Source organism: Dipodomys merriami, unplaced genomic scaffold, assembly GCF_024711535.1.
Source record: "Dipodomys merriami isolate MVZ:Mamm:240054 unplaced genomic scaffold, mDipMer1.0.p SCAF_261, whole genome shotgun sequence".
NCBI classification, from domain to species: domain Eukaryota; kingdom Metazoa; phylum Chordata; class Mammalia; order Rodentia; family Heteromyidae; genus Dipodomys; species Dipodomys merriami.
In genome coordinates, this window is record NW_027204060.1 from 1508882 (window position 1) to 1531675 (window position 22794).

The following is a 22794-nucleotide window of genomic DNA, read 5'->3' on the forward strand; positions in this document are numbered from 1 at the left end:
CCCGAAGGCGGGCGGCTCCTCCCCGCGGGGGCGGGGGGTCGCGGGTTTCCGTTCCTGGGGGCGTAGTCTGTCGTGGAGGGCGTGGCCTTCACTCGGGCCCCTCCCCCGAGGGCAAGCCGCTTGGCCGCGCTGGCTCGATGTGGCTCCTCCCCCGGGGGGTGGGGTCATGGGGCGCGAGGCCGCCAGTTTCCGTTTGTGGGGGCGTGGCCTTCACTCGGACCTTCCCCTGAGGGCGGGCCGCTCGCCGCGCGGTCTGCGTGCGGCTCCACCCCCCGGGCGGAAGCGGGAGGCGGTGGCGGAGGCCGAGGCGGAGGCGGGAGCGAGCGAGCGCGCGCGGCTAGTCTTCCCTTCTCTCCCACGGGCGCGTGAGGGCCGCCGCTCGCATCTGCTCTTGGGTTCGGCGCCCCACGGCCGCCGGCTGGCTCCTCTCCGCCCCGGCTGCTCGGCGCCCTGACCAGGCCTCGGCCCTCAGCGCCAGCCTCCCGCACCTTCCCGCCCCGCCTCGCCTCGACCCGGGCTCGGGCCGCCGCGGCCTCTATGGCTCTGTGCAACGGAGACTCCAAGGTCAGTGCCCCGGGGGTCCGGGCCTCCCCGCCCGGCGGACGCGGGCCCCGGCCCGTCTCGCCGGGCGTGCCGCGGGCCCCTCCGCTGTGGCGGGCTTTGTTGATTTGTCTGCGCCCGGAGCCGGGGCTGCGTCGGGCCCTGCGGCCGCGCCGCCGGGCATCGGGGGCCCAACGTGGGTGCGCGGGGCTCTGGGCCCTTCCTCCGCTCATCCGGCGGTGATGGGGACCCCGGGTCGTGGGATCCGTCCGGCTTGGGGAGCCGCCGTGGGGACACCGGGCCATGGGGTCCCTCAGGCTTTGGGGGGGCGCCGCGGGGGTCGAGCGGCCCGGCCTCCAGGTCCCGCTTGGCCTCGGTGAGGCCGGTGCGGTCCTCGGGGCCCCCGGGCCGGTGGGCGCGCCGCCCCCTTCGACTTCCCCCCAAGCCGGGCCGGGGTTGATACCCCGTCCCGCGGAGGCGGAAAGCGTCCAGCCGATGTCACCCGCTGCCGGCTCCGTTTCCCTAGTGCGGGATCCGCTTTCCCGCGCTCAGGGTCCCCGCACGGAGCCGCGGCCCGAACTCCCGAGCCCCGGGACTGCGGGCGTATGTATGTATGTATGTGTGTGTGTGTGTGTGTGTGTATGTGTGTGTATATGTGTGTGTATGTATGTGTGTGTGCGTGCGCGCGCGTGTGGCGGTGACAGCTTCCCTCCCCTCCCACCCCGCGTGTGTGCCGAACCTTCCTCCTCTCGTTGGCCTGGAGTCGGCGTCCGGGCCTCGGCCTGGAGTTAACCTTTGCTTCCCGGGCTCTCGGGGCGGGAAGCGGCCGGCAGCCGGGATCCCCGAGCAGGTGGGTCCAGGGCTGCCGTGGACTCGGTTTGGGGAACTTAGGTTTCGTGGCTTCTCGGCTTCTGGGCAGGAATTGCTACTCCAGTCGGAGTTGTAATATTCTGACCACAGAGGCGTCTCTTGGAGGGTCCTTCTTGGGAATGGCTGCTCAGTACTCGGCCATCCTTCCAAGAACACTCAACAAGTGAGTCAAGAGTCTTGAGGCGTTGCTGTACTCTTATTATTATTAACTGTAACGGTGATGTACAGGGGTTACAGTTACAAAACTCAGATAAAGAATTCACTTATTTTTGGACAATATCACCCCTTGCGTTCTCCCAGTTTTCCCCTCCCATCCCCACTCTTAAATTGTATAGTTAATTTTCATATTACTATTTTTAATTATCTGTAAGTAGTTGTACAGAGGACTTACCTTAAACCTTGAGTTTTCTCAGGATGGTAAAGACACATCTGTAGTTCCTCCAGCCTCTGTAACCTTGTATACTAGTAGATTCAAAAAGCACTGTTTTTTGCCTTTAATTTGAACCTTTGAACTCAGTGGTTCATTGTTAGTAGATGGATGAGCTGCCCAATTGGAAGTATTCAAGCCTAATCTACAGGCTCTGAAAAAGACTGTATTTGAGAAGAGTTTTCACAATTAAGTGATGGCAGAAAGGTCAGGATTCAAGTATAGTAACAGTTCTCAGTAAATAACTGGAATGCGGTATTTCTGAGAGGGCCAGCTTGGACCTGAGTCAGAGTGTGTTTTCATGGCTGGCCATCACCACAGCTGCCACCACCATTGCCCTCCCTCATTCAGGGGCCTCCCAGACTGCAGTGTTTACAGACTGTAAGTTGAAAGTTTGGAAAGGGTTGGCTTTGATTCCTGTTTCTGGCACATCTTATTTGCTAGGATTTCTGCATTTCATTTTTGCCTGGTGCCTGAAAACTGTAAAAGCATCTGGGGCTGTTTTCATTGGTCACATTTTAGAACTGGAAAAGATTCCTGTTCCAGTTTCCTAAAGTAAACCACACAGCTGGATTACGGCCACCTTTTATTGGTTTCACCCAAGTTACTTTGATTAACCATCTAAGGCAGAGACTTTGGTTAAGGAAGTGGTACAGTGTGATTTAAAGGTCTTAATTTATTAACTGTGAGAGCAGACTGTTAGCTTCTTCATAAAACCTTTCTATTATGTGACATACAACTTTTTATTAAGGCAGTATTATTATGTTCTCTGGATTACTTGTCAGCTCTCCCATTATTTGTTCCCAGGCCTTGGATTCTTTTGGTTGGAGTAGAGGTAACACCTGTTCCTCACTGCCTTTACTGAAGATATTGTGACCAGGATATAACATACTTGGGTCAAGGTGTTTTATAAATACTTTATAAATACATACTGTTTGTCATATAGAGTCTCTAGTGGTATCTGATAGTGTTAATTCAAAATTTAGAACTTCCTAAATTTAAGGTGTGTGTATATGTGTTTGTGTGTATCAGTGTCATTGTGCCAGTGTCAGTATTGGGGTTTGAACTCAGGGCCTGAGAGCTATCCCTGAGTTTCTTTTTGCTCAAGGCTAGTGCTTTATCACTTGAGCCACAGCTCCACTTCCAGCTTTTTATGAATAGTTCATTGGCGGTAATGAGTCTCACCATGGACTTTCCTGCGGAGGGCTGGCTCCCAACTGCAATTTTCAGATCCCAGCTTCCTGATTTACAGGTGTGAGCCATTAGCTCACCTTATGCCAAAACCTTAAGGTTTTTAATTGAGTAGAAATAGCCTGGGATTTTTATATGGGATGCCTTGGGGAATTAACCTTTTTTTTTTTTTGTCCGTCATGGGCTTGAACTCTGGGCCTGGGCACTGTCCCTCAGCTCTTCAGCTCAAGGTGAGCACTGTACTACTTGAGCTACAGCGCCACTTCCGGTTTTCTGGTGGTTTATTGGAGATAGGAGTCTCACGGTCTTTCCTGCTCGGGCTGGCTTTGAACCTTGATCCTCAGATCTCAGCCTCCTGAGTAGCTAGGATTACAGGCATGAGCCATCAGCGCCTGGCTTACAACTTTTTATGGAAAATTTTTTGGAGGTCAGAGATGATGTTTTTCTGATTTTGTTCCATTACAATGTTCAGCTATAATAGAAGATCTTTGACAGACAAAAAGAATGTTATTTAATAAGCAAAAAAAGGAATGGTATTATAGTATGTTCTTAGAAAGTTCTTTGGAAAGTCATCCAGGAACCTCAGATGATACTGCCTTTTAATTGGTCCAATTTGTCACTTAAAAATAATGGTCTTGCTGGGCGCTGGTGGCTCACGCCTGTAATCCTAGCTACTCAGGAGGCTGAGATCTGAGGATCGCGGTTCAAAGCCAGCCCGGGCAGGAGAGACCGTGAGACTCCTATCTCCAATAAACCACCAGAAAACCGGAAGTGGCGCTGTGGCTCAAGTGGTAGAGTGCTCGCCTTGAGCTGAAGAGTTCAAGCCCCATGACCGACCAAAAAAAAAAACAAAAAAAAAACAATGGTCTTTTTTTTTTTTTTTTTTTTTGCCAGTCCTGGGGCTTGAACTCAGGGCCTGGGCTCTGTCCCTGAGCTGCTTTTGCTCAAGGCGAGCACTCTACCACTTGAACCATAGCACCACTTCTGGCTTTTTCTGTGTATGTGGTACTGAGGAATTGAACCCAAGGCTTCAAGCATGCTAGGCAGGTCTCTACCACTAAGTCACCTTCCCAGCCCAGTCTTTTTTTTTTTTTTTTCCTTTTCTTTGCTCTTTTGGTGCTGCTCCTGGAGCTTAAACTCAGGGCCTGGGCACTGTCCCTGAGTTTGTTTGCTCAAGGCTAGCACTATACCACTTTCTGCTTTTTGGTGGATAATTAGAACTGAATCTCATGGACTTTCCTGGCTGGCTTCAAATTACTATCCTCAGATCTGTCTCTTGAGTACCTAGTGAGATACTCAAGGCACTGGTGAGTCACCAGTGTATTTAGGTTTTTTAGTGCATTATGTTCTCAAGGATGCTTTTAAATGGAAGGAACAAATTATCTGCTATGCTGGACAACAAAATTTTTCTACAGTGCAGCTTAAATTGTGTTTTCCTGCCTCTTTTAACCTAAACTCTGTTTAGATGCTTAAAATAAATGAAGGTCTCAAGTTGAACATAATTCTGAAGCAGTTTGAGTCACACAAAGTGTTTGTTTTTATAATTCTGGGTTATGTACAATATTCTTTTTCCCCCATGCGTTTTATGTACTAGAGACAGGGCTGTATCTGTTCAAGAAGCACAGTGTAAGTTTAAAAATAGTTTTGCTCTGGTTAGTACTGTGGCAGTTGGTTTTCTTGTTGGGGACACTCCCCAGGAATTCAAATTGTGGTTTTGGGAACAAGAGAAAGTTAGGTCTTTATAAATTCTTCAGATCAGCCATTATAATAATGTGTTCCTACTAAATACTTAATATCTACACATTATAGTAATGTGTGGGTATTTGGTTTTGATATCATGACTGTGGTTATACTGGGAATCTGGAATGTAAAAGGAAGTAAGGAAAATAATTTATAGGAATTTTGACAAGATAAAATACTGAAGTAAATAATTGTGGATTTACATAATATAGTAAATAAGTAAAACTCAAAACTATAGAAAGTGGGTTTAAATTACTTTTATACAACCTCCCATCTCTCTCTCTCTCTCTCTTTCTCTCTCTGGTGGTACTGAGTTTAAACTCAGGGCCTCAAGCTTCCTTAAATTTACTTGTTGAAGCTTATTTGAATCAAGCCATTTGAACCATACCCCCAGCTCTAATTTTTAGTGTTTTAAAAATTACTGTAGGGCTGGGAAGGTGGCTCAGTGGTAGAGCGCTTGCCTTGCATGCCTGAGGCCATGGGTTCAATTCCTCAGCACCACATAAGCAAAAAGAAAAAAAGCCGGAAGTGGCGCTGTGGCTCAAGTGGTAGAGCGTTAGCCTTGAGCTGAAGAGCTGAGGGACAGTGCCCAGGCCCAGAGTTCAGGCCCTAAGACCAGACCCTGCCCCCCCCCCCCCCCCGCAAAAAAAAAATTACTGTATTTTTAGCCAAGTGCTGGTGGCTCACACCTGTAATCCTAGCTACTCAGGTGGCTGAGATAGGAATGCCAGCCCGAAGAGGAAAGTTCATGAGACTCTTATTTCCAATAAAACCACCAGAAAACAGGAAGTGGCACTGTGGCTCAAGTGATAGAGCACTAGCCTTGAGCTGAAGAGTTGAGGGACAGTGCCCAGGTCCAGAGTTCAAGCCCCACGATGACCAAAAAAAAAAATTACTGTATTTTTATTATCTTTATGTATTTGTGGAAAGCCCTTACCATTCAACGTGTTAGTTTATAAGTACAGCACATCTTGATCAATGTCCTTTCATCATTCTCCCCCATCCCTCCCACACCAAACCCTCCCTTTAGTTTTTCTAGTTTCATAGGATATGCATTGACTATTAGTGGTTATTTTGAAGATAGGTGGATTGGCCTTAAATTGGTATCCTCTGGATGTCAGCCTTCTGCTTAGGTAGGACTCAGGCATGAGCCACTGTGGCTTAAATCTGCTTTCTGAGTACATTTCACAAATAATTTACATTTCTTCTCTATCTGGCTTATGATGGCCTAGGAACTTGCCCATTGAGGAGCCCATGTGGCACTTTTGGGCACCTGATAGGTAAGAGGCTGGTGGTGTCGGCAGCCTCAGATTTCTCCCATCACTCTGGAAACTGGAATAGTTAAAGATGCCTAGTACAGTGCCCTGTCCAAGTAATGTGTTAGCTGCATTTGACTTTCAGAACTGTGTTCACTGTGTTCGCAATTGTGCAGGACTCCCTTTTAAAGTGTGGCAAAAGGTGGGAATATACAGTGACCCTCCAGTATGCCCAACCCAACCTACTTTAATGCAGCTATTCTTTTTTGTTGTTGTTGTTGGTCGTGGGGCCTGAACTCTGGGCTTGGGCGCTGTCCCTCAGCTTCCAGTCCCTTCCCAGTCCCTAATGCAGCTATTCTTAATAATATCTTGTTCGAAAGTGAAAAGTTTGGAGCTGAGGCTGAAGTCCAGTGGTAGAGTACTTTTCTAGCACTCTAGATTTAATTTCCCCTCCAAGGAAAAAATTCTGAGACACATGTCCTGCTGGGTGAATACCAGAAACACAGCTGTAAGTTTTCAGTCTTCGGCCCACTGGGCCTTACTGCCACTAAACTATGGAGCACATATTGCTCTAGTTTTAAGTCTGATTTTCTTCAGAGATGCATATTTAAAATTTGGCTAAGTTTTAAGATTTTTTTTCTTAGTGTATGTAACTGCTGATTTATTCTAACAGTCTTGAAAATTTAATGTCATACATTTCTGAGTTGGTGTTTTTGTTTTGGCAGACTAGGATGGTGGTTCACACCTGTTATCCTAGCTACTCAGAAAGATTGAGTTTTTTTGTTTTTTTGTTTTGGTCAGTTGTGGGGCCTGAATTCTGGACCTGGGCACTGTCCCTCAGCTATTCGGCTCAAGGCTAGCACTCTACCACTTGAGCCACAGTGCCACTTCTGGCTTTTTCTGCTTATGTGGTGTTGAGAAATCAAACCCAGAGCCTCATGCATGTGAGGCATGCACTCTACCACTGAACCAACTTCTCAGCCCAAGATTGAAGTTTGAAGATAGACAGCTTGGGCAGGGAAGTCTTCAACTCATTCCAGTTGACCCTGTTAGGAAAATGGAGAACGGAAAAGGAATGGTCAGGAATCGATCATCAACAGGTGAGGACTGTTTATTGAGGAACAGCAAGAGACACAGACCTTCCTGTGGGTTTGGAGGTTGTGGCGAAGAGTTGGGAGAGGAATTGGGTTTTTATAGGAGGTCCGAGAAGGAGGCAGGGGTTAATAAAAAAGTCACTAGGTCAAGGAAGGTGGGGGCCTTTCATTTGGGCCTACAATGGGATGTTTACGGCTGGGCTTAGGTGGATTGCTCTGCCTGTACTTCACACATGTTCACACATACCTGGGATTTTGCGGGCGTCTATATAGGCCTGGGACAATAGGATGGGGGCCAATCCTTCAGACCCCCCCAAAAAAAAGCCAGTTGTGATATACAACAGTTTAATAATAAAATTATGTTTAAAAAAAGCAAAAGTGGAGCTGTTGTAGCTTAAGTGTCAAGTGGTAAAATACCTACTAGCCTTGAGCACAAAAGCTCAGGACAGCACCCCGGCCCTGAGTTCAGGCCTCAGGACCAGCTTTAAAGAAAACAAAATGCTTGGAAAAACATCATTGTTTTGTGGTCATTGATCATAGTATACCTTTGGAGAGTTGTGAACAAATTAAAGGACATTTTAGTCATCATCTATGTCTGCCACTAGATTCTACTGTTTAACATCTTTAGATGGTTTGCTCCCACCTTTAATCATTTATTGAAGATAAAATAGGTTTTTGTTTTTGTTTCTTTGAAACAGGAACTGTCATCTGTTCCGGCTTTGTGTAGCATTCTTCCCAGCACTGGGATTAGAGGAGTCACCACACCTGGCCCCCAAAGGCAGTCTCTAGTTATTGTTTGTGAGGCACAACTCTTTAAGGAGCATAGTTATCTCTTAGAGTTTTTCCTCAAATTGTGCCCCTCCTACCCTTCTTTGTTTTTACAGGTCTTGCTATGTGGTCTGGGCCGGCCTCAAACTTGTGATCCTTTTGCTTCAGCATTCTGAGTGCTGGGTTACATGTGTGACACCCTTGAACAAGGTTTGAGTGCTATATTACAGCAGTAGGCATGACAGTCTTTAGGTGAATAGTTGAAGGGCAAATCACTTAGTTTATTCACTTTGCATAGTTTTTATCCTATGCTTCTTTCTACATACTGTAACATCTTTTTTTTTTTTTTTGGTTGGTCATGGGGCTTGAACTCTGGGCTTGGGAGCTGTCGTTTAGCTCTTCAGGCCAAGGCCAGCGCTCTACCACTTGAGCCACAGAGCCACTTCTGGTTTTCTAGTGGTTTATTGGAGATGAGTCTCACAGACTTTCCTGCCTGGGCTGGCTTTGAACTGTGGTCCCCAGTTCTCTCAGCCTCCTGAGTAGCTAGTATTATAGGTGTGAGCCACCAGTGCCTGGCTTTTAGTTTTTTTTTCTTTTTTCTTTTTTTGGGTCAGTCATGGGGCTTGAACTCTGGGTCTGGGTGCTGTCCCTTAGCTCTTCAGTCAAGACAAGTATTCTACCACTTAAAGCCACAGTGCCACTTTTGGTTTTTTGGTGGTTTATTGGAGATAAGAATCTCAGGGACTTTCCTGCCTAGGCTGGCTTTAAACTGTCATCCTTAGATCTCAGCCTCCTGAGTAGCTAGGGTTATAGGCGTGAGCCACCGGTGCCCGGCTGTAACATTGTCTTTTAAAGTTTATGTTTAAACTAATACAGCATAGTACATAAAAGTAAAAGAATGTGCATTTGTATTGTGTATATGGTACCCGTGATGTCTCATTACTTGAGTATGTTGTATAATATTTAATCAGTTTAAACATATCCCTTCAAACATCATTTATAATAAAATTATCCAAAATCTTTTTCTTGAAATACACAAAGCGTTAATCTATCTACAGTCACCTTATGGTGCAGTGGCATGCTGTTATTATTTCAACATGGGAGGGCAAATTCTCTTCATAATACTTTGCATTCCTTTGGCTCTGTGCTCAGCAGTGAGATTGTAGAAAATCACTTTTCCATAATGGCTGTATCAGTTTATCTTCCCACCTGTGTACAGTAGTTTCCTTTTCTTCAAATGCTCCCAGTGCTTGTTTGTACTCTTTTTGGTAATAACCATTCTTACGGAGTGAGATGATGGCTTTTTTGCTTTGTTTTCTTTCTTGATGATTAGTGATGTTGAACATGTTTTCTTACTTTTTGGCTTCTAGTATTATTTTTAGAAATATCTATTTGGAAATATCTATATATTGTAAATGGTAATTTTGGATTTCTGTTTCAGATAATGCACCATTAACATTTAGTATTAATTCTTATTTTGTTTTTGTTTTTACCAGTCCCGAGGCTTGAACTCAGGTCCTGTGCACTGTCCCTGAGCTTCTTTTGCTCAAGGCTAGCACTGTACCACTTGAGCCACAGCACCACTTCTGACTTTTTTCTGTTTATTTGGTACTAAGGACTTGAACCCAGAGCTTCATGCCAGGCAAGCACTCTACCACTAAGCCACATCCCTAGCCCTACTGCTCCTGATTTTGGTTCCCATACCTATTATGAGTCTGTAACAAGCCACTCAGCACATGTTTAATAAATGTTTTGTTCTGTCCTGTATTTTCTTTTCCTTTTCTATTTGGTACCTGACACCTTTGCTTGTTAGCTCTAGTGCTCTACAGCTGAACTGTGCCTCCAACCACTGTTCTGTATTATCTACCTATAAATGTTTCTTTCTTTCTTTCTTTCTTTCTTTTTGTTATTTTGTCTATTTGGTTTTTGGAGGTTTTTTTTTTTTTAGTCGGTCGTGGGGCTTGAACTCTGGGCCTAAGCGCTGTCCCTCAGCTCTTCAGCTCAAGGCTAGCGCTCTACCACTTGAGCTACAGTGCTACTTCTGGTTTTCTAGTGGTTTATTGGAGATAAGAGTTTCACGGACTTTCCTGCCTGGGCTAGCTTTGAACTGAGATCCTTAGATCTCAGCCTCCTGAGTAGCTAGGATTACAGGCATGAGCCACCAGCCCCCGGCTGGAGTTTCTTATATGTTCTGGATCTGAACTCTGTCAGATGGTCTATCTCCTCTGCTGTAGGTTGTTTGTTCACTCAGATTGTCTTTTTTTTTTTTCTTTTGCTATGCAGAACATTTTAGTTTGATGAAATCTCATTTGTTTGTTTTGCTTTTGATTCCAGTGCTTTGGGTTCTTGTCCTAGAATATCCTTGTTATCATGCCAGTGCTCTGAAGCTTTCTCCTTTCTTTGTGTTTTTACAGTAGCTTCACAGTTTCTGGTCTAACCCATTTTGAGTTGATTGCTTTAACTGGTAAGAGATGGTGTCCAGTTTCATTCAGGTGTGGATATCTAGTTTCACCAGTACCAATTACTGAACGGCTTTTATCCCCAGTGAGTCTTCTCAAAAAATTCTCTAGGTCTTCTCTAGGTACATGAATGTACTTGTAGGCTTTTATCTGTTCTTGTAGTCTGTATGTCTGTTTTTGTCCCCTGCACCCTGTTTCAAGTCTGATAGCTTTGTAGTATAGACGTCGAAGGTACTGTTCCATTAAAAATTTTTTTTTTGTTGGTTCCATATGGATTTTAGGATCTTTTGCCCCCTAGTATTTTGAAGAATGTCATTGATATTTAGTCTGTTAGTGCTTTGTGTACCATATGACACTTTCTATTGATTTTTTTTCTCATCTGTATCATGGGATTCCCCCCCTCCCCACAACCATATTTGTTATTGAACTAGTGTCTTTGTACATGTTAATTTTTTAAGAAAAATTCTTGAATCTGCATCAACTTCTTAGTGTTTTGTAATTTTTGCTGTAGAGATTCTTCACTTGGATTAAATTTATTCCCAAATAGAAGTATGTGCATGCGCGCGCGGGTGTGTGTGTGTGTGGGGGAAGGGGAATTATTACAAAATTGCTATATAATTATATAATTGCTTTTTGGACATTGAACTAAAGAAAGTAAGGTAAAACTTGGGTGTTAAGGTTTTTTTGTTTTTTTTTTGTCAGTCTTGGGGCTTTAACTCTGGGCTTGGGTGCTGTCCCTACTCTCTTCAATTCAAGGCGAGCGCTCTACCACTTGAGCCACAGCCTCACTTCCCGTTTTCTAGTGGTTTATTGGAGATAAGAGTCTCATGAACTTTCCTGCCTGGGCTGGCTTTGAACTGTGATCCTCAGATCTCAGCCTCCTGAGTAGCTAGGATTATAGGTGTGAGCCACTGGCACCCGGCTCATCTCTTTGCATTTTTACAAAGAACTTTTGATCCTTGTTCATGACAACAGGTTAGACTCGTGTGCATGCTTGCATTCACCTTCAGAAGACACATTTCTGGTTCGAAGAGTAAATTTTGGTTGGTGAGGAAGCAAGGTCAGTGTGAAAAGCCTGTGCAGAAACTGTTGGACTGCATGCAGTTCAGAGCCTTGCCTTCCTGTAGTAGTGTTGTGACACAAATTACAGCTAAATGTTCTGCCAACTTGTAGAAGTATGCAAGTTAGCACTGGCTTTACACTTACTTGCTCATGGATAACCATCCCCCAGTTGGATAGTGTTCATTACTGGATAGGAGAAACTGGTTATGATAAAGCACTTATTTAGGGACTTTACAATCTGTGTATGGTGGTGCATGTCTGCACTTCCCATATTCTGAAACAGGAGGACTTCAACCTCCAGGCCGGCCTTGGGCTACATCATGGGAGGCAAATAGTGTCTCTTGACTTAAGCTAACTTTGTCAGAGTTTCTTAGGTCATTTATTTTTTTTTTTTTTTTGTCAGTTGTGAGGCTTGAACTCAGGGCCTGGGTGCTGTCCCTGAGCCTCTTTGTGCTCAAGGCTGGTACTCTACCACTTGAGCCACGGTGCCACTTCCAGTTTTTGAGTGGTTAATTGGAGATGAGTCTCATGGGGACTTTTCTTCCAGGCTGGCATCCAACTGTGATCCTCACATCTCAGCCTCCTGAGTAGCTAGGGTTACAGGCGTGAGCCTCCAGTTTAGTCAATTAAGTTAGAAGTGGTTACATTACTAGTATTTATTGTGTCCTCAAAGTAACATTGTGCCCATTATACCCTGTTTTTAGTCTTATAACCTGGGTTTAAAAGTGGATCCGAAATTGTGACACAACCTGGAAGAGAAACATGATAGATACAGTTTTCTTTTTTTTTTCTTTTGGTCATGGGACTTAAATTCTGCCTAGGTGATGTCCTTAAGCTTTTTCACTCAAGGCTAGCACTCTACCACTTTGAGCCACATCACTACTTTGAGGTTTTTTTGGGGGTAAATTGGAGATTAGAGTCTCCCAGACTTTTCTGCCCAGACTGGCTTGAACCACAATCCTTAGATCTTAGCCTCCTAGGATCACAGGCATGAGCCACTGGCATCAGGCATGGTTTTATTTTCTAACCATGTTTTTATAATGTATAGATTGCAGTAACTAGAACTGTGTTTAGTTTCTCTGAGAAGGCAGATATCTGCAGCTGATGCCATGGCTAGTATGTGTAAATATAAACATGTTCTGGGGTGAGGGTATAGAACTATCTAACTTATCTGAGTTAGAGCCAAACTGCTTCCTGTTCACCGATTGAGATCATACCCTCGCATTGTTCTTCACCCATAGGACTTGAGCCCATGTGAACATGGAGAAGATGATCTGGGTGGCTGAAAACCCAGGAGAAATGTCTGCTTAGTCAAAAGATGAAAACATTCTAATCAGAAGTAGAAGACACCTGCTGTGAAGTATCATTAGGATCAATTGTTTTCTCTTCTAGCACAGTTGTTAACCAGAGCAATGACAGTGGCTAGATAGTACTCTATGTCAATAGATCTGTGTTTCCTAAACTTGTTGAAGAAAACTCATAACAGCAGTTAATTGAAGCAATTCCAGTAAATATGTATGCATTCCACAGTCAGATTAGAGGGGAGATGAAATCAAATGAATTAAGTAATTAGAGCTTTTGTTTGTGTTCTTTTATGGACTTTTGATTGGGATCTGATTATTTGAATTGAAATGTAGCCCAGGCTGACCTTGAACTTGTCACCTTTTGTCTTAGCTTCATGAGTATGTGATGTGTAACATCTCAACACATGTGTTGAAATAAGACCAGCACATAAAAGTCAATGATGATAATTCAGGCACCATGGAACAGTTGCCTAGTAATAATGACAAAGTAGAGATCCAGTGTTATGTGTTATTGTATCACAGGGAGGCCCATGGCTTCTGGAGTTTTCTTGGGTATAAATGCCATTTCCTTCTGGGCACTTGTGGCTCATGCCTGTAATCCTAGCTACACAAGAGGCTGAGATCTGAGGATTGTGGTTTAAAGCCAGTCCAGGGAGGAAAGTCCCTGACACTCTTATCTCCAATTAACCACCAGAAAACCAGAAGTGGTGCAGTTGCTCAGCTGGTAGACTGCTTGCCTTGAGGTGAAGAGCTGAGGAACAGCGCACAGGCTCAGAATTGTGAAGAGCTGAGGAACAGCACACAGGCTCAGAATTCAAGCCCCACGACTGATTAAAAAAAAACAAAACACTAAAAACATTTCCTAAAGGCATTTTACACATTTACTACACGAAGCAAACAACTGTGACGGTCAACTACATTTAAAGTTTTATTTATGTAAAAAGACTATTGAGTCATTCTATTTTGCTAGTTAGTTGGAGGTAAGAATCTCAGCTGAGTTTTCCTGCCTAGCCTGGCCTTGGTCTGAGCCTCTTTAGTAGGTTTGATTATAGACCTCAGACTTTTATGAGTGATGCCTCTAAAAATAGTTCTACTATAAAGTTTAGAATACTTTGAATACTACCAAGAAAGAAAAATGTAGCCTGTATTTTGGTGTATGTTATCCTGCACACATGTACTCTTGAATTCCTACACAAGTGGGCTAAAATGAATAGTATTTGGTTGTATATTCTCTTAAGAGGATTTCAGAAGTACACACATATTTTTAATGCTTTTCCTTATGTAAAATTTGAAATGCATACACACATGAAAGGAGAGGAAGTGTGGAAGGAATGAAGAGAGAAATGGAGCCAGGGTAGAGACAACTGAGTTCATTCACCTTGCTGCACTTAGTGCCCTACTACACTCCATATGCATGGTGGTTAAGGGATGCTTGGTTCCACTTATGTCCATGTCTACGTGCTTACAGTCTTCCCTATAAGACACATGTTATAAACTGGTGACAAACTTCCCAGTTGGCTGTGTGTTTCTGGAGCTGGCCGTGGTTCCATTCTGTATGTAGCTGTTTTGTGATTTGTGCTATATTAACACTTGCATGATTATTTGTGTTGTATTAACAACTTGCAGCTGGAGAGTGCTGGAGGAGACCTTAAGGATGGTTGTCACCACTATGAGGGAGCTGTTGTCATTCTGGATGCTGGTGCTCAGTATGGAAAAGTCATAGACCGAAGAGTGAGAGAACTGTTTGTGCAGTCTGAGATCTTTCCTTTGGAAACACCCGCATTTGCCATCAAAGAACAAGGATTCCGGTATGCTTTTGTATGAGGAGATTAAGTTTAGATTGTGTGATATCTGACTTACTATTAATATACTTGAAGACTGAATTTTCTATGAAATTTATGCAGTCATGTTTACAAGAAATACAAAGTTTTCAGTAAAAGTTACCATAATTTTATTTTCAGTCCTAGGACTTGAATTCAGGGCTTAGGCACTGTACTTGAGCTATTTTGCTCAAGGCTAACGTTATCCCTCTTGAGCCACTTCTGGCTCTACTTCTGGCTTTTTGAGTAGTTAATTGGAGATAAGAATCTCATGGACTTTCCTTCTTAGTCCTAAGATCTCAGCTTCCTGAGTAGCTAGGATTATAGGCATGAACTCCAGTGCCTAGATATTACCATGATTTTTGTTGTTGTTGTTGTACAACTTACTTGCTGTTTTATGTTATATAGAGTTTGTGCGTCAGAGTTAGATGTAGTTAGTGAGGTCATTTATTCACGATAAAGCATTAAATTGAAGGAAAATGTACAGATAGTTGGCTAGGACACCTCAGAGAAGAAATCTGGTCTATAATAGTCTCTTTTACTTCTTGTCCCAAGAGACTTGTCTCTAAAGTGTTGTATTTCTCAACTCTCTTATTGATTGTGATGGTACATACCTGTAGTCTTAACACTCCAAAGACTGAGGCATGTAGAATTCCAGGCCAGCGTAGGCCTTTCATACACTGACTCAAAGATAAAACAAAAACAACAGAAGTATCTGGGAAAACCTAGTATGTTGTCAGATTTTTTTTTTTTTTTTTTTGTCGGTCGTGGGGCTTGAACTCTGGGCCTGGGCGCTGTCCCTCAGCTCTTCAGCTCAAGGCGAGCACTCTACCACTTGAGCTACTTCCGTGTTGTCAGATTTTTATCTATAGAAAATCCAGAAATACACATTTTCTATTCCTATTTTAAACACACTGTTCCTATTATTAAACTGTTTTAAACTTGAGTGTAATTTTTGAGAACCAAGTAAGAATGTCAAGAGGCAGGTGAGGAAGATAGACCTGAGTTTGCACCTAAGCCAAAGACGGTTTTTTAGTTTCTAAATCAGCTAACTTACAATACTGCCTGACTGATGAGAGTAGGGTGTAGGGTCTCAATGGGAGGCTTATTTAGGGTATTAAGAGGTTCAAGAATAAAGTTGTTAGTAAAGTTGTTAGTTGGGCACCTGTAATACTAGCTATGCAGGAGGCTGAGATCTGAGGAACTCAGTTCAAAGTCAACATGGGTATGAAAGTCCATGAGACTCTTATTTCCAATTAACCACCAGAAAACTGGAAGTGGTGCTTGGCTCAAGTGGTAGAGCGCTCGCCTTGAGCTCAGGGACAGCATCCAGACCTAGAGTTCAAGCCCTAAAACTGACAGACACAGACACACACACACACACACACACAGAATAAAGTTGTTTAAGAGGAACAGTTAGAATTCCTTTCTGATTCTTCTTTTCATGCACAGTGCTGTTATCATCTCTGGAGGACCCAATTCTGTGTATGCTGAAGATGCCCCCTGGTTTGATCCAGCAATATTCACGATTGGCAAGCCTGTTCTTGGAATCTGCTATGGCATGCAGGTACACTGAACGAAGATGTGCTCTGATGACTTACATTGATGTTTTTTGAAACTCATGCTGCATTGTAGTCTCTCTTTAGTCTATTTAGATATTTAGTGAGATGTTTGTACATAACTGTGAATTGCTGTACTCGTAGGACAGAACAGATCTGTTATAGGGAATCCATGGTAAGGAGTAACTGGGTATTTCCTGTAACAAAACATTGTCCAGGGCTTAAGAGTTGATGTTGCACATCCTCAGTAGCATTTTGTGTTTTACTCTAGCTTTTGGCTTTCTAGCTTACTTTAATGTTGAATATTCAAGATCTGTCAGACAAGTAGAATGTCATTATTAATATCTCCCTCCCTATTCCTTTGGTAGTATAGAGGCTGATCTCAAGGTGTTTGCTTGCTAGGCAAGCACACTGTATCACTTGAGCCATATCCTTACCTCTTTTTACTTATCTTTCAGGTAGGGTTGTTAGCTTTTGCTTTTGCTCATACTAATGTCTTCCTACGTCTGCCTCACACATAGATATTAGTGATGTGTAGCAATGCCTTGTTGTTTGAGATAGGGTCTCACTGGCCTCAGACTTCAGTCCTCCTATCTTTTACAGGCATGAGTCACTGTGTTCAGGACATATGTGCCTTTCAAAGCCATTGGCTTTGTAGAAAGAAGGTAGACTGTGTAGACTCTTAAATTATGTTTAGAGTTAAAACAGTTTAGGTTATCTAATTGTGAACTACAAATTTATTGGGGCAGAAGTGCAGTAGGTTCATTGAGGATGAAAAAAGCATCCAGTGTTCATTCAGTGCATGTGAATGACTGTCCTGCCTGAGGCTGAGACAGAAATTTGGGAGAGAACATGTGTTTCTAGAATACTACTGTGAATGTTTTAAAGAGAGAATGAAGGGAAAGATGAGAATCGAAATGGAAATTGGATGAAATTTGTAGTGACAAGTCTTGTGTTTGATAATGTGAAGGATTTGGACTTTATCCTGTAGACTAGGGATCTGCATGCCAGGTCTGGCCTACTATGCATTTTCCATGAACTGCAAACAAAAATTTTTGTGGCATGTGATGACATTCAAATTTTATTGTCTATAAATATTTTAGTATAATATAAATATCAACAAATTGATTCCTTTCAGTATTGTCTGTGGATGCTTTTGAGCTATAATTGGAAGTAGTATGTTGCCACAGACCCAGTTAGAGAGTTACGAGGTGAAAATATTTATTCACTCTTTTCTATCACAGAAAAACTTAAAAATCCCTGCTGTAGATACTGAAGAGCCTGTGAAGAATATATTCATAGGCTAACACAGTTACTCTCGCATTTTAGTAGATCACATTGGAGAATTTCTAGAATGTGGACTAGAAAATGGACAAGACTGGAGGCAAAGGAACTACTTAGACTCTAGCAGTGTTCCTAAGTTGCTGCAGAAAAAGTTTTATGTCTGAAGTCTTGCATTTGGGAAATACTTAGCAGGTTTCTTTATGGCTAGACATAACTCAAACCTTCATTGTGCCTAAGTAGAGCCTAGAAGGTGTTTTGAATAACTTGCTACTATGAATTACAACCCTGAACATTTACCAAGCCCCAGAGCTGCCTCTGCTGGGCACTGAGTTAGCCTGCATCGTGTGCTTTGACCTCATATATTAATGACATAGATTAATGATGCCTATTGTGGAACACAGTTGTTCCAATCTAAGTTGGGAGTGACTGCATGAATCCATGTTTAACATTTGCAGAGATCTTACATGTAGTTATCTGTTGTGGGAACGTTGGGCATATGTAAATAAATAAGATGGACTATGGAGGGCAGGAAAGAAGAGCTGTTTGTATAAGGGGACAGGGGTGGGGGATTTGGATAGATGTGTTTCCTTGGAAGGCAGATTCCCTGCCTCACCTCTCTGAGACTTAAGCACAGACTTTCACATTGTTTTCATAGAATTTGTTCTTGTCTGAATTAGGTTTTTCATTCTATAGTCTTTGTCTGCTCTGACATTTTCTTAAACTTTAATATGCTTTTAATTAAACTCTAACTTAAGAAGAAAGTTCTGTTCTTAACAAATAAATATGCTCAAGGTTAGCACTGTACCACTTGACCCACAGGACCACTTCTGGCCTTTTTTGAGTAATTTATTGGAGATATGAGTCTCATGGACTTTTCTGTCTGAGCTGGTTCTTTGAATCATGATCCTCAGATCTCAGCCTCCGGAGTAGCTAGGATTATAGGTGTGAGCCACCAGCATCCGGCTTGTATACCACTAAGCCACATTCCCAGTCCTTATAAACATATCTTAATAATTACATACAATATTACTGAGTTACCTATGTTTATCAGACTATGTCTTTTGGGGAAAACATACTGGGTATTTGGAAAGTGAGGAATATGAGTAAGTCAGCATAACAAAATGACTTGAGTTTTTATTTTGATTCTCATTTACCTCAATGGATTTTCTCTTTGAGCAGATGATGAATAAAGTTTTTGGCGGTACTGTACACAAAAAAAATGTTAGAGAAGATGGAGTCTTCAGCATTAGCGTGGATAATACATGCTCATTATTCAGGTATTTTATCTTCAAATGAAGAGGGATGGTAGGAGGTTTAAGTAGAGGTGATGCTATTTTCAAAGTTGGCAGTTCTTTAATTCACAAAATTAAAGGCACACTTGTAGCCACACAGGTGTACTTGTCTTACTTGGTTTTGACTTAAGTGCCCAGAAAGCAAACCAGAATGGTGTGAAGCTAACTAGGAGTAGAAAGACTCATGTGAATCAGCCTGGAAGACTGAGTTGTCTCGGAAGCCTGTCTTATGCTGCCAACATTAAGTTTCTGCTTTTGACTGTTTGGTGAAGAATGATTTTTATATATTATTCTACTAGGTACAGACGAATGGAAAGATCATAGAATTTTTATTCTGACTTTTCTGGTTTTTGTGCCTTCTTACTCTTAGCCAAATCTTGGTTACTAATTACAGTAATAATTTTTATTTTCTTTTTCTTTTTTTAAAAATAATTTTTATTAGCCGGGCGCTGGTGGCTCACGCCTGTAATCCTAGCTACTCAGGAGGCTGAGATCTGAGGATCGCGGTTCAAAGCCAGCCCGGGCAGGAGAGACCGTGAGACTCCTATCTCCAATAAACCACCAGAAAAAAACCGGAAGTGGCGCTGTAGCTCAAGTGGTAGAGCGCTAGCCTTGAGCTGAAGAGCTGAGGGACAGCGCCCAGGCTCAGAGTTCAAGCCCCACGACCGACAAAAAAAAAAAAAAAAAAAAAAAAAAAAATTTATTTTAACCTACAATTTATATCTATACTTTACATACGTAGCTAGAATAATATCAATATTAAAAGACTATTAGATGGAATGTTGTAGTGTAGATATCTCTTAAATTTTGTTAGAAATGTAATGTTAATATTTATTGTTTTGGGAATTTTTCTTTGTGTGGTGGAGCTGCAAACATTTGTTTCAGTTTGTATGGATTTCTTTCTCTGAGATTCAGTTTTCTTTATTGGTCCTATGTAGAATAAATATTCAGGATGGCAGGACTTTTTTCTCTTGATCTACATATAAGATATTTGTGAAGCAAAATAACCTATCCTTCATATGTTCCATTAGGATTTGTTTGTGACATTGCACTTTTGTTTGCTTAGGGGCCTTCAGAAGGAAGAGATTGTTTTGCTCACACATGGAGACAGTGTGGACAAAGTAGCTGATGGGTTCAAGGTGGTGGCACGTTCTGGAAACATTGTAGCAGGTAAAACCAATCTGCAGATTTGATTTAAAGATTTGTCAGAGTAATCATATGAGTCTATATTAGTTACCTTTTGATTTCTCTGTTTTTTAAAAAGACAATAATTGAGAGAATTTAATATTAAAAGTATTATCAGAAGTTAGTGGTTTGGCTTAAAATTGGTTTTAAAATGTTCATCATATTATAAACTTGCCAAACGTAAGTTTGAAAACTGTTCATCTTCCTACAGTATTATGCTTTTAGTGGTCTGGGTTTTTCTAAGCATCCAGCACATTTTGTGAACCAGGGTTAGCAAACCATGATCTACTTATTGTCCTGTAGCCCAATTGTGAATTTCCAGGAACTAAGAATGGTTTCTATATTATTAAAGTGTAAAAACACTACCACCTAAGTCCCACAAGGACATAGAACATTTACTGTCTGCCTCTTTTTTTGTTGGTTGTGGGGCTTGAACTCAGGGCCTAGGTACTGTCCTGAGCACTTTTGCTCAGGGCTAGCACTCTACCACTTGAGCCACAGCATCACTTCGGGTTTTTGGGTTGTTAATTGGAAATGAGTCTCATGAGGACTTGTATGCCTGGGCAGGCTTTGAATGGTGATCTTCTGGTCTCAGCCTCCTGATTACAGACATGAGCCACCTGTGCCCAGCAGTGTCTGCCTCTTTGTAATAACTATTTTATCTTCTGCTTTTTTGAGAAATAAGCATTGGTTTTAGTTTGAGTTCTAGACTTGTTTACATGAATAATGAGTCACAAAAGCTATTGGAAATCTATAAAGGAAAGGCTCTTTTAAAAATATTGGTTGGGGAGGGAAGGGATAGTAGGGGAAAAACAAAGGAGGAAGTAACAATGCTCAATAGGAAATGTACTCATTACCTTACTCATATAACTGTAACCCATCTGTACACTATTTTTACAATAAAAAATTTTTGATTTATTTTTATTTTTTTGTATGCTAGGCAAGCACTCTACCAGTAAGCCACATTCCCAGCCAATAAAACTCTTATTTGTATTTACGCTGGTTCTAGGGCTTGAACTCAGGGCCTGGGTGCTGACTCTGTGCTTTTTTTGATGAAATCTGAGGCTCTTCCACTGGAGCCACACAGCACCACTTCTTTTTGGTGGTTAATTGGAGATAAGAGTTTCATGCACTTTCCTGCTTTGAAACTGGCTTTGAACTGTGATCCTTTTATCTCAGCCTCCTGAATAGCTGGGATTGTGGGCGTGAACCACTGGGGTATAGCAGTAAAGCTCTTTGATTAAAATGTCAAACGAAAATAGTGTAATAGGTGGTTATTTTCTCTATAAAGGTATAGCAAATGAATCTAAAAAATTATATGGCGCGCAGTTCCACCCTGAAGTTGGCCTTACAGAAAATGGTAAGGTGATACTGAAGAATTTCCTTTATGATATCGCTGGGTGCAGTGGGACCTTCACTGTGCAGAACAGAGAACTTCAGTGCATTCGAGAGATCAAAGAGCAAGTAGGCACGTCAAAAGTTTTGGTAAGTTCTTTGTCATCTGTTGGTGTTAAACTTAGGGCAGTAAGGTTGGAACCTAGGGCTGAATTCCTGAAGATGGCTGTTAAGTGTTGTCTGCATGGACTTAAGAACATGCTGTGATGCTTCTGGGCTTTTTAGTTTTATACACAACTTTGGTTCTGCCAGTACTTGTAGGTGGTGATACAGGTGATGGTGTTTCCTTTGTTTTCTTTGATATTTTTTTTCCCTTTTCTTTTCCCTTGTAGGTTTTGCTCAGTGGTGGTGTAGATTCAACTGTTTGTACAGCTTTGCTAAATCGTGCTTTGAACCAAGATCAGGTCATTGCTGTGCACATTGATAATGGCTTTATGAGAAAACGGGAAAGCCAGTCTGTCGAAGAGGCCCTCAAAAAGCTTGGGATTCAAGTTAAAGGTATTTATTAGTGAACTACTGAAAACTTAATGTACATATGGGGCTTGCTTTAATCACATCAAGCCTTGTTACTTAAGTGATGTTATAAATATACTCTCCAATAACTACTGGAGTCAGAGGTATAGAAACAAAAAAGAATTCTCACAGTAAGGCAACATGTACTTCTGCCCGGAAGGGGGGCGCCATTAGCCAAAAATCTGGCAAGCAAGCACACAGCAGGCAGTCTGTCAGCAGTACCTGCCCCTCTGCTCATACTGATTGAGCTTAGGTTCACAATCTGCTTGTGATTGGCTAAATAGGGTAAAAATGTATTTACATTAGGTGATGAAGTAAGATTAACATTTCACAAGTAATGTCAAAACATACCCAGGTCTTCTATTATTTCTCAAACAGTCTGGGGCAGGTCGTAATTCCATCTTGAAAAGAAAGTAGTTTAAAACAAAACTTTAATTTTTAAAAGTGCTTTCTTGTCCTGAAGCAGTTCCTCTTTTCCTTAACAAGAGCCACCAGACTACAGCAGGAATTTTTTTTGTTTTTTATTGTGAAAATACTGTACAGAGGGGTTACAGTTACATGAGCAAGGTAATGAGTACATTTCTTATTAAGCATTGTTGCCTCCTCCTTTGTTTTTCCCCTATCATCCCTTCCCTCCCACTTCCTTAACTACACTCTCCACACGCCCCCTACCCTCCACCCCAATTGTAAAGTTCATTTTTCGACAGTGTCTTGTACATCTCATTGTTGCAGTGGGTCAACCTATATCCCTATTTAAATAATCTGTTTTTTCACTTCCCTTCCCCTCCCTAAATTATACCAATATCAAATACAGTGAAAACAGGGGTTATACCGTGGGGGAGGGACATAGAAAGCAACAAAAAAAAATCACACAGTACCTTATAAATACATTAGAAACAATAGCAAGAAAAAAAAAAAAAAAACCACTTGTGTCCCTATCTTGGGTTCATTTCCCCTAACATCATCTTATCATTTGGAAAGCAGTATGGAGGTTCCTCAAAAGACTCCACATAGAGCTCCCCACTATGACCCAGC

The 22794-nt window shown here is 42.3% G+C and overlaps 1 protein-coding gene across 1 annotated transcript in view; it reads left to right on the plus strand.

Annotated features, from left to right (window-relative positions):
* The first annotated feature begins 324 nt into the window (after positions 1-324).
* LOC138837097 (GMP synthase [glutamine-hydrolyzing]) overlaps positions 325-22794 on the plus strand; it is a 45589-nt gene continuing 23119 nt past the window's right edge. Inside the window, exons 1-7 of the mRNA XM_070035887.1 lie at positions 325-564; positions 14338-14519; positions 15984-16098; positions 18554-18651; positions 19733-19836; positions 21143-21336; positions 21579-21744. Coding sequence (XP_069891988.1) covers positions 538-564; positions 14338-14519; positions 15984-16098; positions 18554-18651; positions 19733-19836; positions 21143-21336; positions 21579-21744 — 886 coding nt within the window. The 5' untranslated portion in view covers positions 325-537. The remainder of the gene's footprint in view (positions 565-14337; positions 14520-15983; positions 16099-18553; positions 18652-19732; positions 19837-21142; positions 21337-21578; positions 21745-22794) is intronic.